The sequence below is a fragment of the Delphinus delphis genome, chromosome 14 (assembly GCF_949987515.2).
Source record: "Delphinus delphis chromosome 14, mDelDel1.2, whole genome shotgun sequence".
In the NCBI taxonomy this organism is placed as follows: domain Eukaryota; kingdom Metazoa; phylum Chordata; class Mammalia; order Artiodactyla; family Delphinidae; genus Delphinus; species Delphinus delphis.
The window spans coordinates 24,948,636-24,968,484 of record NC_082696.1 but is presented as its reverse complement, the minus strand read 5'-3'; the positions used below and the strand labels follow the sequence as shown (position 1 = coordinate 24,968,484).

Sequence of the window (19,849 nt, the reverse complement as noted above, 5' to 3'; positions counted from 1 at the left end):
AGCCTATTGAGGGAGACAGATTAATCAAAGACCATATATGTGAGAATTCTGTAAATGTCTAAGTCTGTAACTTTTCAGATCAGTTGTTTACCCCCTTGCTTGCACTTCCAAAGCCGTCAGCAGTAAAATACAACTTTAAGGGTCCCTGTGTTTATTTTGGGACCCTTCACTAATGCTTAAGATGTACATCTTAGAGTAGACCAGAATCCACACCACCACACTGACTGGCATTCTTTCAGTTCCATGAATATGGCAAGCTCATTTCTGCTTTAAGGCTTGTTTACTAGCTGTTTCCTGAGTCAGGCATGCAAAGAAGCACTGATTCTGATCTATCTTGGCCTAGGCATTCTGGTATAGGAGGAAAAGGAGATGTAGGAACCCTTGGAAATGATAGATAGGCTTCCAAGTTAAAAAATCAAAACCTAAAAATCTCTTCCCTAAAAGAACCACAAGGGACAATAAAGGTTGACTCTCTTCCAGGCACTGAGGTAGAATAGCCATTTGCTTTGGGTTGAGATACCTTTCATCTCCTTTAGAGTGTAACCTCCAGGGGAAAGACATTGCCAGTTTGCAGCTCAACAAATGAAGATGTACAACAGTGGCTTCCAAACCCATTCATCACCTAAGGACGTCACAGAAAAATATTCCTGATTTAATAAAATGTAAAAAAAAATTATGACACTTATGATGCTATTGGAAATTTGAACACTGCATATTTGAAAATATTAAGCAATTAGTGTTGTGTTAGGAATAATAGTGATATTATGGTAAAGTTTTTAAAAGTCTTTTAGAGATCCATACTGAAATATTACAGATTCAGTGATATCTGGGATTTGCTTCAATGTAAATATTACTTAACAGGAGAAAATGTCAGGGGAGGGGCATAAGTGAAACAAGATTGGCCATGAGTCAACAGCTAGATGATGGATACTTAGGGGTTCATTATACCATTCTGTCTTCTTCGGTATATGTTTGAAATTTTCCATAAGAAATAATATTTTTGAAAATATGCTAGTCTTTTTTTTTTTGGCCATACTGCATAGTATGTGGTATGTGGTCTTCCCCGACCAGGGATCCAACCCGTGCCCCCTGCAGTGGAAGCGCAGATTCTTAACCACTGGACTGCCAGGGAAGTCTTGAAAATATGCTATATAGAGTACATTAGTGGGGGGTGAGGAGAGTGGTCTTGTTGATCACAGCTCCTATCCTGGAAATACATACTGTCTTTAGGAAGAAAGTATCTGATTAATTTACACAAGGTGTGCATTTAACAATCCAAAGCAAGGATCTTTGCAGTATAAAGGAAAATCTAGTACGTCTCAAAGAACAAAATTTCTTTCAAGAACTCTAGATTTCAAATAAAAGTACCTCTATGACTCTATCTCATTACTGTATTATGTTGCAAATGCAAATACCACAGGGCTCAGAGGGATACTAAACACATTGTGTCTTAGAGAAAAATAGAGACCACCTGAACTGATCTAAAGGGGGCAGCTGCTCTTGGTCTTGAACTACTGTTGCCAGTCTGTTGTGCAGACCTAGTGTGGTCAGATCTTCCCATTTATTACTGGGATGCCAAATGGATGAGCTGACATCATTTTTTTTTTTTTGCGGTACGCGGGCCTCTAGCTGTAGTGGCCTCTCTCCCGTTGCGGAGCACGGGCTCCGAACGCGCAGGCTCAGCGGCCATGGCTCGCGGGCCCAGCTGCCCCGCGGCATGTGGGATCCTCCCGGACCGGGGCACGAACCCGCGTCCCCTCCTTTGGCAGGCGGACTCTCATCCACTGTGCCACCAGGGAAGCCCTGACATCATTTTTAATTCCTTCGCTTTTAACTGTTAGTAACCAACTTGAAAAAAAAATAAAAATAGTCTGTGAATCACCAGTTTGCGAGTTCTGCTTATTCAGATAAGACAATTCAGGGATGAGTTAAGAGACATTGCGAAAAGATATTGAGAAGATTGCCCCCTACAGCATTGTTTGTAACGGTGAAAAATGGGAAACAACCTAAACGTCCATCACTATGGGAATTCTCAGTTTGTGGCAAGCCTATTTGATAGAATACTATATAATTAAGACACATGAAGTCTAGCCATCTGTATCAATGTGGATAGATCTCAAAAACAGACTTGGGTGAGAAGTCAACTTGTAGATCAATACACAAAATATAAAGCATTCATGTAAAACTTCAAAAGCCCAAAGTCATTCTATATATTGTTTACAAATACATAGTAACAGTGAAAGTATACGAACCTAGATTAGCAAGATGCGTATCAAATTTAAAACCGTAGTTACCCCTCAGAAGGGAAGTAGAGTGGCACTGAGAATAGGTAGCACCCGCTTTATCTGTAATGGTATATTTCTTCATTTAAAAATATAAAATGCTAAAACGTAACATCCGTTAATTCTAGATAGTGGGTGCACGAAAGTTTACTCTGTTTTTCTTTTTAAAACATTTCAAAATTTTAAAAAGTGGACGGGGTGGCGGTAGAACATCCCATATTAGAAACCAGGATAATTATATTCGTCTGTGCTCTGCCTCTCGGGCATTGATACGACCTCTAGATACGGTTTCCTTATTAGCAAACGAGGGAGAAGTACATGGTGCTTTCTTCAATCTAAAGGTCTATGAACCTAATATCTCCCACCCCCAACGGGGAAAGCTCCCCAGATGAGGGAATAAAACATGGATTCTCCCCTCATTTAGGAGAGTTCGATCTCTCTCAATCCTCAACTCCTTCTCCAGAGGGAGTAAAGGTAGGGAGGAACTGTCTTGGCGACAGAGAGACGCAGCCTGAGTGTCCTCATTTCTAAAAGGGGGATTCTAACACCTAATTCATAGATTACAGTGAGGTTTAGAGATGACGTCTGTCAAGTGCCTGAACAGTAGCTACTTATAGCAGCAGTTATAGCATTTCATTCAGGGGCTCAGCCTCGGGGTTGCTAAACAGAATCACTTTTTTTTACGCGGCCTTACAAGCCAACGTTGTTTTACCTTGCAAAGTCCAGGCGAGGCGTCAGAAACAATCCGGAACAGTTGCTATGGCGACAATCTGGTTCCGCCTCCACGCTTGCTCGAACAGCGTGCTGGGAATTGTAGTGCGTGGGAGCTGACACGGAGGGGGCGGGACAGCTTCCGGAAAAGGTACTACATTTCCGGTTCTTGCCTCCACCTCCCCTCCTGACCCTCCCAGTTTCTGGGCCACTGAGCCCAAAATGAAAGGCCAGTCCTGTATCCTCCTTTCCATGCCCGTCGAACTTACAGTTGAATGCAGGACAGGGGAAGCAATACGATGCCAGAGCCGGAGACGGGAGCCTCACATGTGGAACAGGAAGAGGCGAGGCTCCCGGCTAGTAAGCGGAGGTTCCGCCTCCTTACGTCACTTCCGTAAACAAAGGGCATTGTGAAGGCGAGAGCTCCGGGATGTGACCCCGGCTCAAGCTGCAGCTGTAGCATCGGCGGCTGCAGCTGCGGCGGTGGCTTCAGAGGCCCCGGGGTCCTTGCAGGTTGAAGAAGAGGACCCCGATCCCCTTCTTCCCCAGGTATGAAGTGGAAGCAAAGGCACCCCCGCAATGTCCCCCTGTAGGCCCCTCCCACCACCGGTTCTGGCCGCTACCGGATTTTGGGCAGTGAAGGTTCTCCGTGAAGGCTAATGAGGGAAGGGCAATGAGGTGAAGTCAAGAGGAATTTCTAGTGGTCCGGCTTGGAGGCTGTGGGTTCCTGGCTCTCAAACTAATGTGTGAGTTAGACTACGAGCTGTAGTCTATGAAGGTCTTCTCTGAATGGTTCCTTGCTGCTTGGTATAAAAGAAGGGTTTCGGTGCTCTTGTAGTAGTGATGTTATCTAACCAAAAAAGCATAATTGTCGAGCCCTGGCCCCTCAGAACATCTTATCAATAGTTTAGACCACTGTTGGTTTATTTGCATTGTTTCCTGGTTTTTTTATTATTATTATTCTTGTGTCACCAACTGTGTATAAGCATAATTAAATTCGAAAACCAGTGCGTTTATGTGTATCATAAATTTATACGGACCCTTGCCTCTTTCGAGAACTGATATCCCATCTTCTCTATTCAGTTATTTTTTTAAACATTTAATTTGTGTTGCATGCTGAAACAACCCCAAAATGTCTGTTCTGTTACTTAAAATGCTTCTTAAAGGAAAAATTGTTAGCCAAGATTTAAGCGGATTTACGTTCGTTATCTGGGATTAGAGACTGGGCAATAGAGCCTCTCCTTTACAGCCTTTGGTCCTTTGGAGGTTTAGCTCCAGTTATGATTGTCTGGAGTCAGCCTGAGCCAACTGAGCTCAGTGGTTTAAATAACAGTGCTAGTAGCTCGGAGTCCAGACAGTAGCCAAAAAAAATCTATTTTCATTAAAATTCTCAAATAATTACTTGAGGAGTGACATCAGTGGATTTGAGACTTTTTGAATGGTCATAGAATGATTAAATTCAACACAACATACAATAAAAGACCTAACAGTCCTAGTGCACTTTACAATCTGATGAGAAGAATAGCCATATAAATTTCTCATCTTATGATGCATGAAACAATATATTTAGGAAGAATTTAATATTATGCATAAATAAAAAGGAAATGTGGAAGGATATTTTTAGATGGGTGGCTGTTAGAGAAATAAAGCTGGTTAATACATAAAGGGAAAGTACTGAATAAATAGAAGGTTTTACACATATTCTCTATGGAAGGACCAACTGTAACTTCATAGTGTAACTTTTTTGACATTGACAAAACTAAACATATATAATAAAGTTTCATGTTTCATTGGAAATAGGTAGAGAAAGTAAATTTAAAATTGTGAGGGAACAAGTTTAATTTTACAGAACTTCATTTGATCAAGGAACTAGAATCAGTATTAACTCTAGGAAGCAACTGAATTTCTACTTGGTAGTTGAAATAAGGTTTCTAGTTGCTAATTAAAACACAGGTACCCATGTCAATTATATATCTGTTTGTATCTAGGTGGTTTTTCAAAGAATACATTTTAGAAGGGAGACCTAAGGGGCACATAAAGCTTGAGTCAGGCTGGATGATTTGTTTAGTGTTTATATGTTGTTCCCCTTCCATAAGAATGTAGGGAACATTGAGGGCAGGGACTTTGTCTTGTTCAGTACTGTCTCCCCAATGCCCCAAATAGTGCCTGACATGTAGAAGAGAGTAAATTTTTGTGGGATGAATTAATAAACAGTGAAAAAATTTTTTGTCTAACAGGCAGTTTTGGTTAGGGATTCTGTGTACATAATACAGTAAACTAAGCTTAAGAATCCTTGTTCTAACTTTCTTTAATGACCTCTGAAATTCTTGATCCTCTTACAGCCCGTGAAGTGGGTCTTTGAAGCCCTTTCATTTTGGCGTATTATAGCATATATGTATAATTTTGCTGTATTTCCTTAGGTTATAAGAAGCTGGCCTTGGTGCAGTAAGGAACTTAAAACAATGGAGGAGCGCAAAGTGAAGAGGAGGAGTCCTAAGTCTTTTAGTGCCCACTCTACTCAGGGTGTTAATGCCAAAAAAAATGCCATTCCAGTTAGTAAAAGCACGGGGTTTTCAAATCCTGCATCACAGTCAACTTCACAGCGACCAAAGTTAAAAAGGTGAATTCTCTTCTTTCACATTATCACAGCAAAATGCTATAAAGTAAATACTAAATCCACTAATCCTTACAACATGTTTTTCCTCTTGGTTTGACTTTTGAGGCACATATTACATGTGATTTAGAAAAAAAATTTTTGAAGGTTACAGTGTATAGAGATTAGAAAATGCAGAATGAATGATTGGCTTTAAGGCTCTTACTCTGTCTCGTATTAAAATATACAAAGCAGGGACTTCCCAGGTGGCACAGTGGTTAAGACTCTGTGCTCGCAATGCAGGGGGCCCGGGTTCGATCCCTAGTCCGGGAACTGTATCCCACACGCATGCTGCAACTAAGGAGCCTGCCTGCCGTAACTAAGGAATCTGCATGCCGCAAGTAAGGAGCCCTCGAGCCGCAACCAAGACCCAATGCAACCAAATAAATAAATATTTTAAAAAAAATACAGAGCAAGAAAACTTGCAGACAAAGTTGATGAGTTACCCAAAAATGGAAAAGACATATCTGGTTGTTGTTTTTTTTTTAAGCTGAGTGTTTGTGCTTTGGTAGTTTTATTTTTTTTTAAAGAATGAGTTCACTGTTTTAATAGAAGTGATTTGTATTTATTGTAAATATTTAAACACAGGAAAAATTCAAAGAAGAAACAGAAGAATACTAAAATCCTACCACCTAGAAGTATCAGTATTAATATTTAGTGAACATATTAATATTTGTCTTAAGGCTTTAAAGGAAAAGGGGGAAGTTTAAATGTTACCTATTATTGCTGCATATATGAGTATTTTGTAGGGTTAGATATTTGGAAACCAGGATAATATCTTAAGAGAAAAAGCATTTCATAATCTCAATCCTCTAGATAATTATGATTAAATAAGCTTCTAACTGCAAGCTCATCATGAGAGTTAGTTAAGGAAGTAATGCTTGTAGCACTTTGTAGCCACTGGATTAACACAAAAGACAAGATTGCTGGTGATGATCTCACACTGTCTTTGAGGAAACGAAAGGGACATAGCCAGAGACCCTTGGAAAAGAACATTCCAATAAGGACTAAATGAAAAACAAAAGTTATAAGGGCTTCTTTTTAATATATTATCAGATTGGAAAGGGGTTTTCCTCCTGGAGGAGTTTAATTTAGAATCAGATTTTGAATATGGTTATGGTTGATGAGGAAAGAAAGCCAAGAGATTTGAAAGGAAATCATTCCTTTTTCCAAATTTTTGCATCAGTTTATTTGTATCTCATTGTCTTTTCTACATTGCACCTTTATTTCTCTACCCTCTTCTAGAATGTGGGCTTCCTGAGGGCTGGGTCTTGTGTGCCAGACAGTATTCAGAGTGGGGCTTTGCACATAGTATAATTTCAGTGAGTGCTTTTTAATTGAATTATTTTAACATAAAGTGAGACAGAGTGACATGATCAAAAACACCGAAGTAAGAAGAAACAGATTTTTATTTTCTTTTCTGAGAAGGTTGTTAAGTGATGAACTGATGCAAAACACTTACTTGGATAAAGCTTCCAATTTGAAAAAAAAAAATTTGCTATACTGAAACCTTATAGTCCATAGTAGTTTATCTCAGATTTTAATGTGAATATGGATCTCCTGGGAATGTTTTTAAAATGTAGATTCTGAATCAGTTAGTTCGGGATGGGGCTTCAGCTAAGCATTTCTGATAAGCTCACAGGTAATACTGATGGTACAGGTCTTGGACAGCACTTTGAGTAGCAAGATACTAGATAGTGATAGTAAATCTAATACCATGTATGTAAAATTACAAATCCCGTTTTGTGAAGAACTGTTAGTGACCTAGTGTCAACGGCCTATGTGTTCTAAGTTGATTTCTTTTCACGGGAATTAATTAGTCTTGCCACCTTTGCCCACACACTCACAGCCCCCCGTACACCCTATTCGTCTTACCCACATTGTGGCGAGTGCACTTGTGGGGAAGAGGTCTTCATGCTATGTTATGTAGAAATTAACTGAGTCCTGAATATATGTGTTACGTCAGGATCTATAGCACGTGTCGGGGTTATAAAAGTAACACACAACCCCCTCTCCCATTTTTGCCTGGTTCACTCCTAGTCTTTAAGCCTTCACTCACATATCACCTTTAGGAAGTTTTCTCTGCTACCCTTAGGTTGAGTAGACTGTTCTTTCTCTCTGCTCCCATATCACAGTATGTATAGCACCATCACTCCAGAGTTTGAGAGCCTGGCATATGCTAGACGTGTGTAATGAGAACTAGCCTAGTCTAGGGGTTCGGAAAGGGCCTTCCTGAGCAGATCACATTTAAACTGAGACTTGAAGCATGTGTGGGAGGTAGCCTGGCAAGGATGCTAACGTGGGCAGAGGATTAGCTGCAAGGAGACGAGAGAAGGGATTTCTAGGAAGCAAAAGAGATTCAGAATGTGTAGAGCATTGACATACAAGAGAGGATAGAATTTCTTCAGGTTATCTGACTACTGAAAGCTTTGCATTAAGTAAATTATGTGATCTGACTTTACTTTTTAAAAATTGACTTGACTGCTCTGTGGGCTCAGAGACGTAGAGGCCGGGAGACCAGCTGGGAAGCTGCTGGAGTAGTTGGGTCAGGTATAGGACAGTGGCAGTGGAGGAGGAGAGATTAGAGACAGCTCTATGGGTGTGACCAACAGGTTCTAGCGCTCCATCACATGTTGATTGTGAATTTCTGTCTGTCTTTCTCCTTAGACTGGGCGTGGTTCAGTGCAGTCACTGATGGCCTGCACGCATTCATATACTCAGTGTCTGGCACCATGTCAGCTACAGAGTAGGGGCCCCAGAACCACTTGTTGGACAGCCCATAGTTGAGGGAACAGCTAGGATAAAGTTAGGTGGGAAGGCAGAATATGTTTACGGAGAAGTGAAATATGAAACACAGGCTAGTAAAAAGACTTACTAATTCTCTCTTCAGTTTTTTTTGCAGTCCAAGGAATTACCATAGAGTAAAAGTACATTACTCAAACTCTTTATATACCTTAGTAGTTGTATTTTATACATTTGTTTGAGATTTTCATAGCCTGTTCCTTGAAATGGCTGTTTTTATTTAGTATTGATTTTATTCAGATGTCTTGTTTTTTCCTTAATCTAGAACAGCCTGAAAAAATATCTCTCTATTTAAAGGTAATTATAGGCAATTAATTTTTTATTGCACCCTTTTTACAGAGTGATGAAAGAAAAGACCAAGCCTCAGGGTGGAGAAGGCAAAGGCGCTCAGTCAACCCCGATCCAGCACTCCTTCCTCACCGACGTCTCCGATGTCCAGGAGATGGAGAGGGGGCTCCTCAGCCTTTTGAATGACTTCCACTCTGGAAAACTCCAAGCATTCGGTAATCCATAGCTGTTTCTCTCTACTCTTTTTCTTCTCAAGATGTTTGCATCATATTTTCTGCATGTATTTTGCAATTCCTTTTTGAAGTGTCATTTTCTTTTATTTAAAAAAAAACAACAACAGTCCAGAGGCATAAAACGCAATCAACCTAGATTTCATTTGTCATGGGATATAATTTGTCTTGTAAGATTTCAGGGAAAAAGTTTTTTAAAAAGAGAGAGTTAGTTGAATTGTTAAAGTAGGATTGCTGTTGAGGGACTAAGTATCTTGAAAGTGTGACAAACAAAAGGGACATTCTCTGTCAACTGAAATATTTTAGATTTAGTGTTTCAGTTTTAGAAAGACTCAAGATCATTTTTCTTTACCCTTTCAAGCCTAAACTTGTTTCTTGCTCACAATGCCTGACTTTCGAATATTAAAGAATCTGGCTTGATGAAGATGTAAGAACAGTTAACTGATCGTCCCAATAAAACTCTGAATAGGTATTTTTGTATATGAGTTCACAAAGTGTATGGTCAGATATTTCATGTTCAGCTTCCAGCTCACTTTATAAGCTTTTTCTGATGATAAAAATTATTTCCCTGCATTTTTAAAAAGCAATCTAAAACTTATTGAATGCACACATATGGAATCTCACACAAAAGCATAAATGTCATCAACATAAATATTGTGTTTTTAAGTGCTTGTCTTTCCCTCCCCAGCTCTTTTACTTGGCTTCCCTACCCCTTCCCTTACGCCCTCTACTGCCTCCGCCTCCCCCCAGCCCCAACCAGTTAACTGTGTGACACACACACACACACACACACACACACACAGATTTTTCTTTTCATTGTTTTCTACAAATAGTATCTTATATACACTTTTCGGTGTCTTGCTTTGCTCACTAAACAATACCTGATGGGGCTTCCCTGGTGGCGCAGTGGTTGAGAGTCTGCCTGCCGATGCAGGGGACATGGGTTCGTGCCCCGGTCCAGGAAGATCCCACATGCCGTGGAGCGACTGGGCCCGTGAGCCATGGCCGCTGAGCCTGCACGTCCAGAGCCCGTGCTCCGCAGCGGGAGAGGCCACAACAGTGAGAGGCCCGCGTACGCAAAAAATAAATAAATAAATAAAATAACAATACCTGATGACAATCTCTCTGAGTCACCTGGTATAGCTCTAATTCATTCTTTTTTTAAATGGCTACATAATTTTCAAGTTGTGAATATACCTTGGTTTATTCAGCCATTTCTCTGTTGAAGGGCATTTACTTCGTCTCCAGTTTGGAGCCGCTAAACTCAGTGGTGTAGTGAACATCATTTTACATATATCCTTATGTGGCTGTTTTGATTTCTTTGGGATGGATTCCCATGAGTGGGATTACTGGGTCAAAGCATAGAGGTAATTTTAATATTAATAAAAGTATCCAGATTGCTTTTCAGAAAAGCTATTGCACTTTTAGTTTTCATTAGCAATTTATGAAACAACTCTTTTCCCTGAATTCCCACCAGCTAATAGGTATGACCAGCCTTTTCATTTTTGCCAGCCTGTTGGTGTAAAGAGTTTTTTTTATTACTGTTGAGTTTGAATAGCCATGAATGTTTGTTAAGCGGTTGGATTGCTCTTTTTTAGGACCTTTACCCAGTTTTTTATTTGGTTATTTATCCTTTTGTTTTTATTTACTAAGAGCCCTTTGCATATTTTAGGTACTAACCCTCTGACCTCTTTTGTTTTTATTTTTTTAAGCAACATTAGTGTGTCTCTATATTTTAAGCAACATTAGTGTGGATTTTATGGTATACATCACCTTATAAAAGTTTTAAATTTTTGTATACTCAAATATGTCTATTTTTTCTTATAGTCTCTGGGTTTCCAGTCATGGTTATACTATTATTTGAAAAGAAGACATTAAAACACGTTATTTATTTCACAAAGATGTTTTATGACATCCCTTCCTCCTTGCTTTACTCCATCCCGGTAAGGTGGCATCTTTAGAATACTTTCACTTCCCTCTCCCCTCTCTTCTCTCCCACCCTTGAGATATAATCTCTGGATCAATTTTACTTCTTCACTTTTCTCCCCAACACCCTTCCTGCCCTAACTTTTAAGTGACTTTGTATTCTTGGATTGAAGTCTCTGTTATTCGATGGTTTGCTATATATAAGCATTGCAGATGAGAAGTTGATTGCCAGTTGGATTCTTTCTTTCTTTTTTTTTTTAAAGATTTATTTATTATTTATTTTATTTTATTTTTGGCTGAGTCAGGTCTTAGTTGCAGCATGCGGCATCTTCTATTGCGGCACAGGGGCTCTTCGTTGTGGTGCACGGGCTTCTCTCTAGTTCTGGCATGCGGGTTTTCTCTCTCTAGTTGTGGTGTGCAGGCTCCAGGGCACGTGGGCTCTGTAGTTGTGGCGTGCGGGTTCCCGAGGGCATGGGCTCTGTAGTTTTGCAACACGCAGGCTCTCTAATTGAGGCATGCAAGCTCGGTAGCTGTGGCGTGTGGGCTTAGCAGCCCCACGACATGTGGAATCTTAGTTCCCTGACCAGGGATCGAACCCGCATCCCCTGCATTGTAAGGCGGATTCTTTACCACTGGACCACCAGGGAAGTCCCTGGATTCTTTCTTACCAAGTAACTTTTTTCAATCTCAATGCTTGAAAGATATTCTTCTTTATCTTTAAAGTTTAAGCCTTTACCAGAATATGCTTAGGACCGTATCATCCCTGCCTGGAAATCAGTGAGCCCTTCATATCTGCCAACTCATCTTTCATCTCAAGGAACATTTTTTTCTATGTGTCATTTATTTCTCCTCCATCTGTTCCTTTTTATCCTTTTGGAGATTCTGTTGTTCTCATGTTAGGTCACCTGGGTCCATCCCCTGACTCTCTTCTCTTGTTCCTTGTGATTTCTACCTCTTTATATTTTTACTCTATATTGTTTTCCTCTGTCTATATAATATATGTACATCTTTATATGTATACACACACACACACACACACACACACACACACATATATATCTCTTGAGGTAGTTCTTCCACTTGACCTTCCAGGTTGCTAACTGTTGAAAAACATCATTAAAATAGAGGAAATATGATATATTTTACTATGAAGAAAGGATGATTTTGAAAGAGCTGTAACTAGCTTTAAAATTATTAGTAGTCCTTAACATAATGTAATATAGTCAATTTATGAAGATGTTATAAAGCTGGCTAGAGGAAAAGATAGTATAATTTACATTAATTCATATTTATTCAAGATACATACTTCAACTTTAGCTGAGCTATATTATGCCTTTGAGAAAAATCAAAGGTTTTGGGAGGGGAAAATGATAGTATCAAGAATTTGGAGAGGCTGTACTGAAACGGAATGAAAATATGTAATATTTCACGTATATACATCAGTTGATCTGGGCAGATAATGCTACCTCAGAGGAGTCTAGTCAATAAACAACGCAAGACCTATCCTTTAGCAATAAGTTGTCTTTCTCTACTGTGTATACATTGTGGTTCTCATGCTTCATTACATTCTTCACACTTTATTAATATTTTCACTTATATTTCTTAAAGGAGGAGTACACGGTTGGTTGGCAGAATGATTCATGGTTGAAGTCCTTATAGGACTCTTAGTTTCACTCAGATCATTATAAAATGTTGGGTTACTAAGTTGTTGTTTATTTTGCAGTATGCAGGCCTCTCACTGCTGCGGCCTATCCCATTACGGAGCACAGGCTCCAGATGCGCAGGCCCAGCGGCCACGGCCTACGGGCCCACAGGCCCACGGGCCCACAGGCCCAGCCACTCCGCGGCATGTGGGAGCCTCCCGGACCGGGGCACGAACCCGCGTCCCCTGAATCGGCAGGCAGACTCCCAACCACTGTGCCACCAGGGAAGCCCCTGGGTTACTCAGTTTTAATGGCAGTTGTCAACTAGGACGTGAATAGATGGTGTTAACACCCCTCTATATATTACTATTGAAAAAATTTTTTTTACCTAAAGGGTTCTTTCATTCTTAAATTTTTTTTCTATATCATTTTTTAATGCCCATGATTATTTTTTAGATTGTTGTGTTCCTGGTTGGAGATTTGATTTATAATTTTACACAGAAAATATGCAGTCATTAATGTAATTTACAAAAGAAGGAAAACCAATTTCTTTTAAGCACCTTGACTTTAGAAGTTTCTCCTCAAGACAGTTAGTTTGACCTATCCTAATCTTTATTAATGTTCTGGAATGTTCCCCCAGGAAATGAATGTTCCATTGAACAGATGGAACATGTTCGGGGAATGCAGGAGAAATTAGCTCGCTTGAATTTGGAGCTCTATGGGGAGCTAGAGGAACTTCCTGAGGATAAGAGAAAAGCAGCCAGTGACTCCAATCTGGATAGGCTTCTGTCTGATGTGAGTACAGTCCTCTTTCTTTACTCTTTTCTTAATCAAAATTTTTATTGAGATAAAATTCACCATTTTAACCATTTTAAAGTATAAATTCAGTGATTTTTAGTATATTCACAATGTTGTGCAGACATCACCACATCTAATTTCAGAACATTTTCATCACTCCAAAAAGAAATCCTGTACCTCTCAGTGCTCTCCTCCCCCATCCCCCAGCAACTGCCAATCTATTTTCAGTCTCTATAGATCTGCCTATTCTGGACATTTCATATAAATGAAAAGCATAAAATACGTGGCTTTTTATGTCTGGATTCTTTCACTTAGTGTAATGTTTTCAAGTTTTATCCATGTTGGACTTCATACTCTTTTTTGAAAGCAATATAGCCAAGGATATATTGGGATCCAATATATCCTTATATTTACATCTAAGCACATTTTCTGGGATATTGGCAAATCTAAAAGGAAAATATTTGCTTCTGTACATATAAAAGATCTTAAGATATAGAAGATAGTAGGTCAAAAGATCCTGGCATGATTAATGCATTTTGCCTTATTTACTCAGGTGGTAGTTACTTATAGTGTGTTTGGTGTTTATGGTAATTTAGCAGGTTGCCATGTGTTTTTGCTTGCAAAGGTTGCTGTAACAAAGTACCACAGACTGGGTGGCTTAAGCAACAGAAATTAATTTTCTCACAGTTCTGGAGGCTGAGAGCTGGAGACCAGGGTGTCAGCAGAGTTGGTTTCTTCTGAGGTCTCTCTCCTTGGCTTGTTGAAAACTATCTTCATGTTCACATGGCATTCTTCCTTTCTGTGTGGGTCCCTATGTCCAAATTTCCTCTTTTTGTAAGGACACTAGTCATACTGGATTAGGGCCCATCTTAATGACTTCATTTTAACTTAATTCCCTCTTTTAAGAACCTGTCTCCAAATATAGTCATGTTATGAAGTATTAAGGGTTAGGACTAAAACATGAATTTTGGGAGGATACAATTCAACCAGTAACACCATATAGGATTCTTTTTTTTTTTTTTTTTTTTGCGGTATGCGGGCCTGTCACTGTCGTGGCCTCTCCAGTTGCGGAGCACAGGCTCCGGATGCGCAGGCTCAGCAGCCATGGCTCATGGGCCCAGCCGCTCTGCATCATGTGGGATCCTCCCGGCCTGGGGCATGAACCCGTGTCCCCTGCATTGGCAGGCAGACTCTCAACCACTGCGCCACCAGGGAAGCCCTCAAACCTATACTTTTAATTGTGATTGTGGTATGCTGAAAACTGAATTTGAAACCAGAGAGCCTTTGTTTAGTCCAGGGTCTACATAGAGCTGTATAACTTTGGGCAATTTAATGTTTTTGTAACTCAGATTTTTCTCTCTGTAAAATAGGGGTGGTTAATTCTACCTCATACTAAAAACTGAATATCACATAAAATCGTTTTTGTAATTCATAAAGTTTTTAAAGATTTTGATCATTAAAATGGCAGCTTTTTAAAAAAAATCTATTATTAGAGATGATTATAATTAAGCATGGTTTTAAGAATCCTTATAAAACTTCAGTTTTTATCATATGGTTTTAATTCTCTTATATTCTTATTTCATAAATACTAAAGCTACTTTATTATTATTTTGCATAAGTGAATTTCCCAGTCTGGAAATTTTTAGAAAGTTTTTTCTTTAATACTTTTTTGTTTAAAGAAAGCTTAAATGCGAAATAATGTCTTTAATAATGTATGGTTAACAATTATCTATGACAGTTATCTTATAAAAATTAAATTTGTTACTTTGTGTTACAGCTAGAAGAATTGAATTCTTCCATGTATCCTTTGCTTAACATCAACAGTGAAAAGTTCACAGATTATAATTTTTGGTGAATAGTCCCAATCAAGTGAAGAAACCTACTGCTATTTACTGGGGCCATCTTTCCCTTTAGTTTCTAAATGGAATTTCCCAGTTGTTTTGTATGCTGAAATTTTGTTTTTCTATGGTTTGTGCTTTGCTCTGTATGGTTTCTGGGTTTTTAAGACAAATTTTTAAAATGTTTTAATCAAGAGAATTAAGAATTAGGCTAGTTGCCGTATACATTATTTTGAATCTTAGATTCTTAAGCTAAATGGAAGTGGGATAGCAGACATAACACAGTACTCTAAATTTACTATTAGAACTAGAATATTTTAGATGCATTAAAGTGTATTATAGGATTAACTTAAAGGAAATCACAAAGGCACATGTAAAATATTCATGTTTTGACATTTCAATTTAGAGCAATTATTTCAAGAAATTTTTAAAATGTATTTTTGAACATACTGATAGGCACAATGTGAGATATATAAGAACAACAAAACAATGATCCTGCCTGTAAAATAATTTTAGTGGTAAGACATCTCTTTGAACCAAATAGTGAGATACTGGAAAGGATACTGGTTGTAGAGTTAAGAGATTTGATTTTCGAAATTTGGTTCCATGTTTTGCTAATGTAAATTTGGGTAGATTGTTTAACATTTCTGAGTATCGTCTTTAATACGGGGTAACTGCTACATGTAATCATGTGTATATGAAAATTTCCAAACTATATAGAAAAGATATTTTAAAAAATCACTCTTATTGCAATAACATATACTGATACTAACTGCTGAATTGTGCAGTAAAAACAATGAAGAAATAGGAAGATATATACAAATCCAGTAATAGTAATTAATATCTCACCTTTATTGAATACCTACTATTTGCCAAGCATTATATGAAGTGTTTTACACGCATTATCTCATTTGGTCCTACTCTTGGAGGTAGGTGGTGTTATACTCCCCATTTTACAGATGAAGAAAATACAGTTTTGAGAAGCCACATAAACTGTAGGAGATATTAATGTAAGATACCACTGCCAAGAAAGAGTGTAATATGGGGGTAAGATAGGAGTTAATTAGGAGGCTTTTCTTAGGAGTAGTTCCCGGTTCTTTTTTTTCTTTGTATTTGTTTTACATTATATTCTATGCTTTATATTCTCTCTCTGCTTATGACATAACTCCTCTCCTCTTATCTGAGTTTCTGTTAAACATTTAGACTCATTTGTCTCCCGCTTTCCTCACTTCAGCCCCAACGGTTCAGCAGGCCGTGGTGGTAGACTGCAAGCGCATGGCCTTTGAATCGCTTGGTCTCAGGTCTTGGTAAGCAGCTGTGTAACCTTGAGCAAAGCCTAGCAACCCTAGTTTCCTCATCTGTAATAAATGTTCTTTCCGTATTCATACTTTCCCCTCCTAATTTTCCTCTCTGTCATCAGTGCCCCTATAATTTTTATTTTTTAAACATCTTTATTGGAGTGTAATTGCTTTACAATGTTGTGTTAGTTTCTGCTTTATAACAAAGTGAATCAGTTATACATACACATACATCCCCATATCTCCTCCCTCTTGCGCCTCCCTCCCACCCTCCCTATCCCACCCCTCTAGGTAGACACAAAGCACTGAGATGATCTCCCTGTGCGATGCAGCTGCTTCCCACTAGCTAGCTATTTTACATTTGGTAGTGTATATATGTCCATGCCACTCTCTCACTTCGTCCCAGCTTACCCTTCCCCATACCTGTGTCCTCAAGTCCATTCTCTATGTCTGCGTCTTTATTCCTCTCCTGCCCCTAGGCTCATCAGAACCATTTTTTTTTTTAGACTCCATATATGTGTGTTAGCATACGGTATTTGTTTTTCTCTTTCTGACTTACTTCACTCTGTATTGACAGACTCTAGGTCCATCCACCTCACCTCAAATAACTCAATTTCGTTTCTTTTTATGGCTGAGTAATATTCCATTGTATATATGTGCCACATCTTCTTTATCCACTCATCTGTTGATGGACACTTAGGTTGCTTCCATGTCCTGACTATTGTAAATAGTGCTGCAGTGAACATTGTGGTACATGTCTCTTTTTGAATTATGGTTTTCTCAAGTGCCCCTATTATTTTAATCTTCAAGATTGTTTAAAAATCCCTTCTGTGACTATAGCAGACATTGCTGATCAGTCCTGGCACTATCTGCCTTTAGCCTGGACAGGGACAGGAAATTATTTGCTGTCTCTTAATTACAGTTAGTTGTCAGGTGTTATCAGTTCTGTTTTGTATTCTTCCTTCATTCTCTGCCCTCATCACCTGATTCCACAATCTTGCAAATTTCTGTTCTCTAGAAACCCTAGAGCTGCACTGTCCAATATGGCAGCCACTAGCCAAGTAACTACTGAGCACACGAAGTGTCGGCAACATGGATTGACATGTGCTTTAAGTATAACATGCACACCTGATTTCAAAGATTTAGAATGAAAAGATGTAAACTATCTCAATATTTTTATGATTACATGTTGAAATGATAATTTCATGATTATGAGTATAAGTAAAATATTTTTAAAACTATGTCTGTGGCTTACATTATATTTCTATTGGACAGTACTGCTGTAGACTTTAGACATCGCCACTGAGTTATTCTTCCTAAAACATCACTTTCATCTTGCCATTCTTGTTTCTTACGAAGTTTTTACTATGTCAGATTTTTAAAAGGTTCTCAGTAATTTGATCACAGCATATTCATCCTGTTATAGTTTTCATTATTTTTCATTCCCACCAAGTTGGCTCTCTGGATGCCCAAGTTCATGCTCACCTTAATGCCTTAGTTCAGGTTGTACTTTCTACCTAGATTTGCTCTGGCCTCCCCCTTCTCCTTATCAAATAACACTCAAGCTGACCACTTCCATAAAGCATTTTGTTTGTACCCCAAACTAGCATTCTGTGTTATTTCATTATCTGTTGATATGTGTTAAATCTCAACCTTCCAATTGAACAAGATATGTCTCTGACGGCACAGTTCATGTCTGTACATTTTTGCAAACGTCTGCTGTACACGTATTCCTAGCATTTAGTTGTCCTCAGTATATCCAGATCATTGTTGAGTCTTGAATTGACTCTTGAAAAACAGGTGGCAAGTGGATCATATATATGAAAGAGGAAAATGAAAGGCAGTGATGAGAAGGGAATGGAATAAACTATGCAGGAATTTTATTCTATTTCCAGTTTTCTTGAAGAATAATTCAGAGGATTATAGGAAAGGTTTTAGAGCTATGACGGTTTTATTTCATTCTCTTGGACTTTCACAAAGAAATTATTTTCCCAAGGAAATGAATTGGTGTTGTCTTTTCAAGTGAATTTCGTTAATCCAGTAAGTTTTCATATTCGCCTCTAATCAGCTTCTTACCATGAAAATGATTCTTGCTGCATTAAAATAATTCTGTGCTCTATTAGAACCTGGAACATAGTCTTTTTTCTTTTTTTTAAGCCCTATTTTTTATTTTTATTTTTTCTTTTTTTGGCTGCGTTGGGTCTTCGTTGCTGCGCGTGGGCTTTCTCTAGTTGCAGCGAGTAGGGGCTACTCTTCGTTGTGGTGCATGGCCTTTTCATTATGGTAGCTTCTCGTTGCGGAGCACAGGCTCTAGGTGCGCGGGCTTCAGTAGTTGCGGGGCACAGGCTCCAGGCGTGCGGGCTTCAGTAGTTGCAGCGCGTGGGCTCAGTAGTTGTGGAATACAGGCTCTAGGCATGTGGGCCTCAGTAGTTGTGGCTCACGGGCTCTAGAGAGCAGGCTCAGTTGCTCCATGGCATGTGAGATCTTCCCGGGCCAGAGATTGAACCTGTGTTCCCTGCATTGGCAGGTGGACTCTTAATCACGGCGCCACCAGGGAAGTCCTGGAACATAGTCTTGAATCAGTGATTTGTTTTTAAATCTTCAAATTCTAGACATAGTAAAATTACTTTACTCCATTTAAAGATTGTCTTACCACATCCAAGTTTCTCAATAGCAGCATAGGCACTTTCCCTTTAAACATACTTCTTTTTTTATTACCTCTGTCTCTTAGCTCTTGAATGTAATTTCCAGAAACTTAAAAGAAGTACTCATTAGAGAATGAGAATCTTCTTAACTGATGAATCCAGACAGAAACTCCATTTGGCAGATGCACAAGATGTTCCAAATACTTCTGCCGGCTAAAATGAAACGCAGTCGCTTTCTCGTGGTTTGAAGAAAAGCAGCATTCTTTACTCTTCTAGCTGAATCCAGTAGCAGAATCATCTTCCACAATAAGGAATTAATTAAAGTGCAAGTGCGGCGACTGCTTTCACATGCTGCTTTCAGTGAACTCGACTTGCCATAATTCACCATAACTGGAGGCCCCGGCCTTGTGGAAGGCATAACAGGAAATGTGATACAGAGCTTTTGCTGCTATGCTTTATATTGTTGCCTTACGGGTTATACTTGAAATGCACTGTGCTAAATGTTGTTGATGGGGCCGAACAATTTATCCTTCCTGAGCTCACCAAACTTATTCCACCGTTGATCATAAGTTGATGATGCCCAGGCTTTTTGTGGGAGCCCAGCTTCAGTTTACGTTAGATAATCAGTACACACGCCCGGTGTGTTTTCCAGTGGCCAGTGACAACAAAATGTTAAATGCGTATTTGTGAAATTTGCTATTTTTAATAAAGTGATTGTTTTAAATTAGTCTCTCT

The 19,849-nt window shown here is 39.0% G+C and overlaps 1 protein-coding gene across 3 annotated transcripts; it reads left to right on the top strand.

Moving 5' to 3' along the window:
• The first annotated feature begins 3,398 nt into the window (after positions 1–3,398).
• On the top strand, positions 3,399–19,849 carry CCDC28A (coiled-coil domain containing 28A). 3 transcript variants are annotated; one of them, XM_060029889.1, is made up of 6 exons: positions 3,399–3,542; positions 5,414–5,613; positions 8,788–8,951; positions 13,176–13,330; positions 15,111–15,133; positions 19,277–19,849. In XM_060029889.1, the coding sequence occupies exons 2-6, from the start codon at positions 5,456–5,458 to the stop codon at positions 19,329–19,331; spliced, it is 555 nt and encodes a 184-aa protein (XP_059885872.1). In that variant the 5' UTR covers positions 3,399–3,542; positions 5,414–5,455; the 3' UTR covers positions 19,332–19,849. The 3 variants fall into 3 exon arrangements, with proteins under 3 accessions (XP_059885872.1, XP_059885874.1, XP_059885873.1); XM_060029891.1 differs by lacking the exon at positions 19,277–19,849 and adding an exon at positions 17,488–19,266; XM_060029890.1 differs by lacking the exon at positions 3,399–3,542 and adding an exon at positions 3,641–3,739.

Coding starts and splice junctions, on each gene's coding strand:
- CCDC28A (XM_060029891.1), top strand. CDS start 5,456: ATGGAGGAGCGCAAAGTGAAGAGGAGGAGTCCTAAGTCTTTTAGTGCC. Junction 5,614..8,787: donor CAGCGACCAAAGTTAAAAAG/GTGAATTCTCTT, acceptor CCCTTTTTACAG/AGTGATGAAAGAAAAGACCA. Junction 15,134..17,487: donor GAAGAATTGAATTCTTCCAT/GTATCCTTTGCT, acceptor TCTGTTCTCTAG/AAACCCTAGAGCTGCACTGT.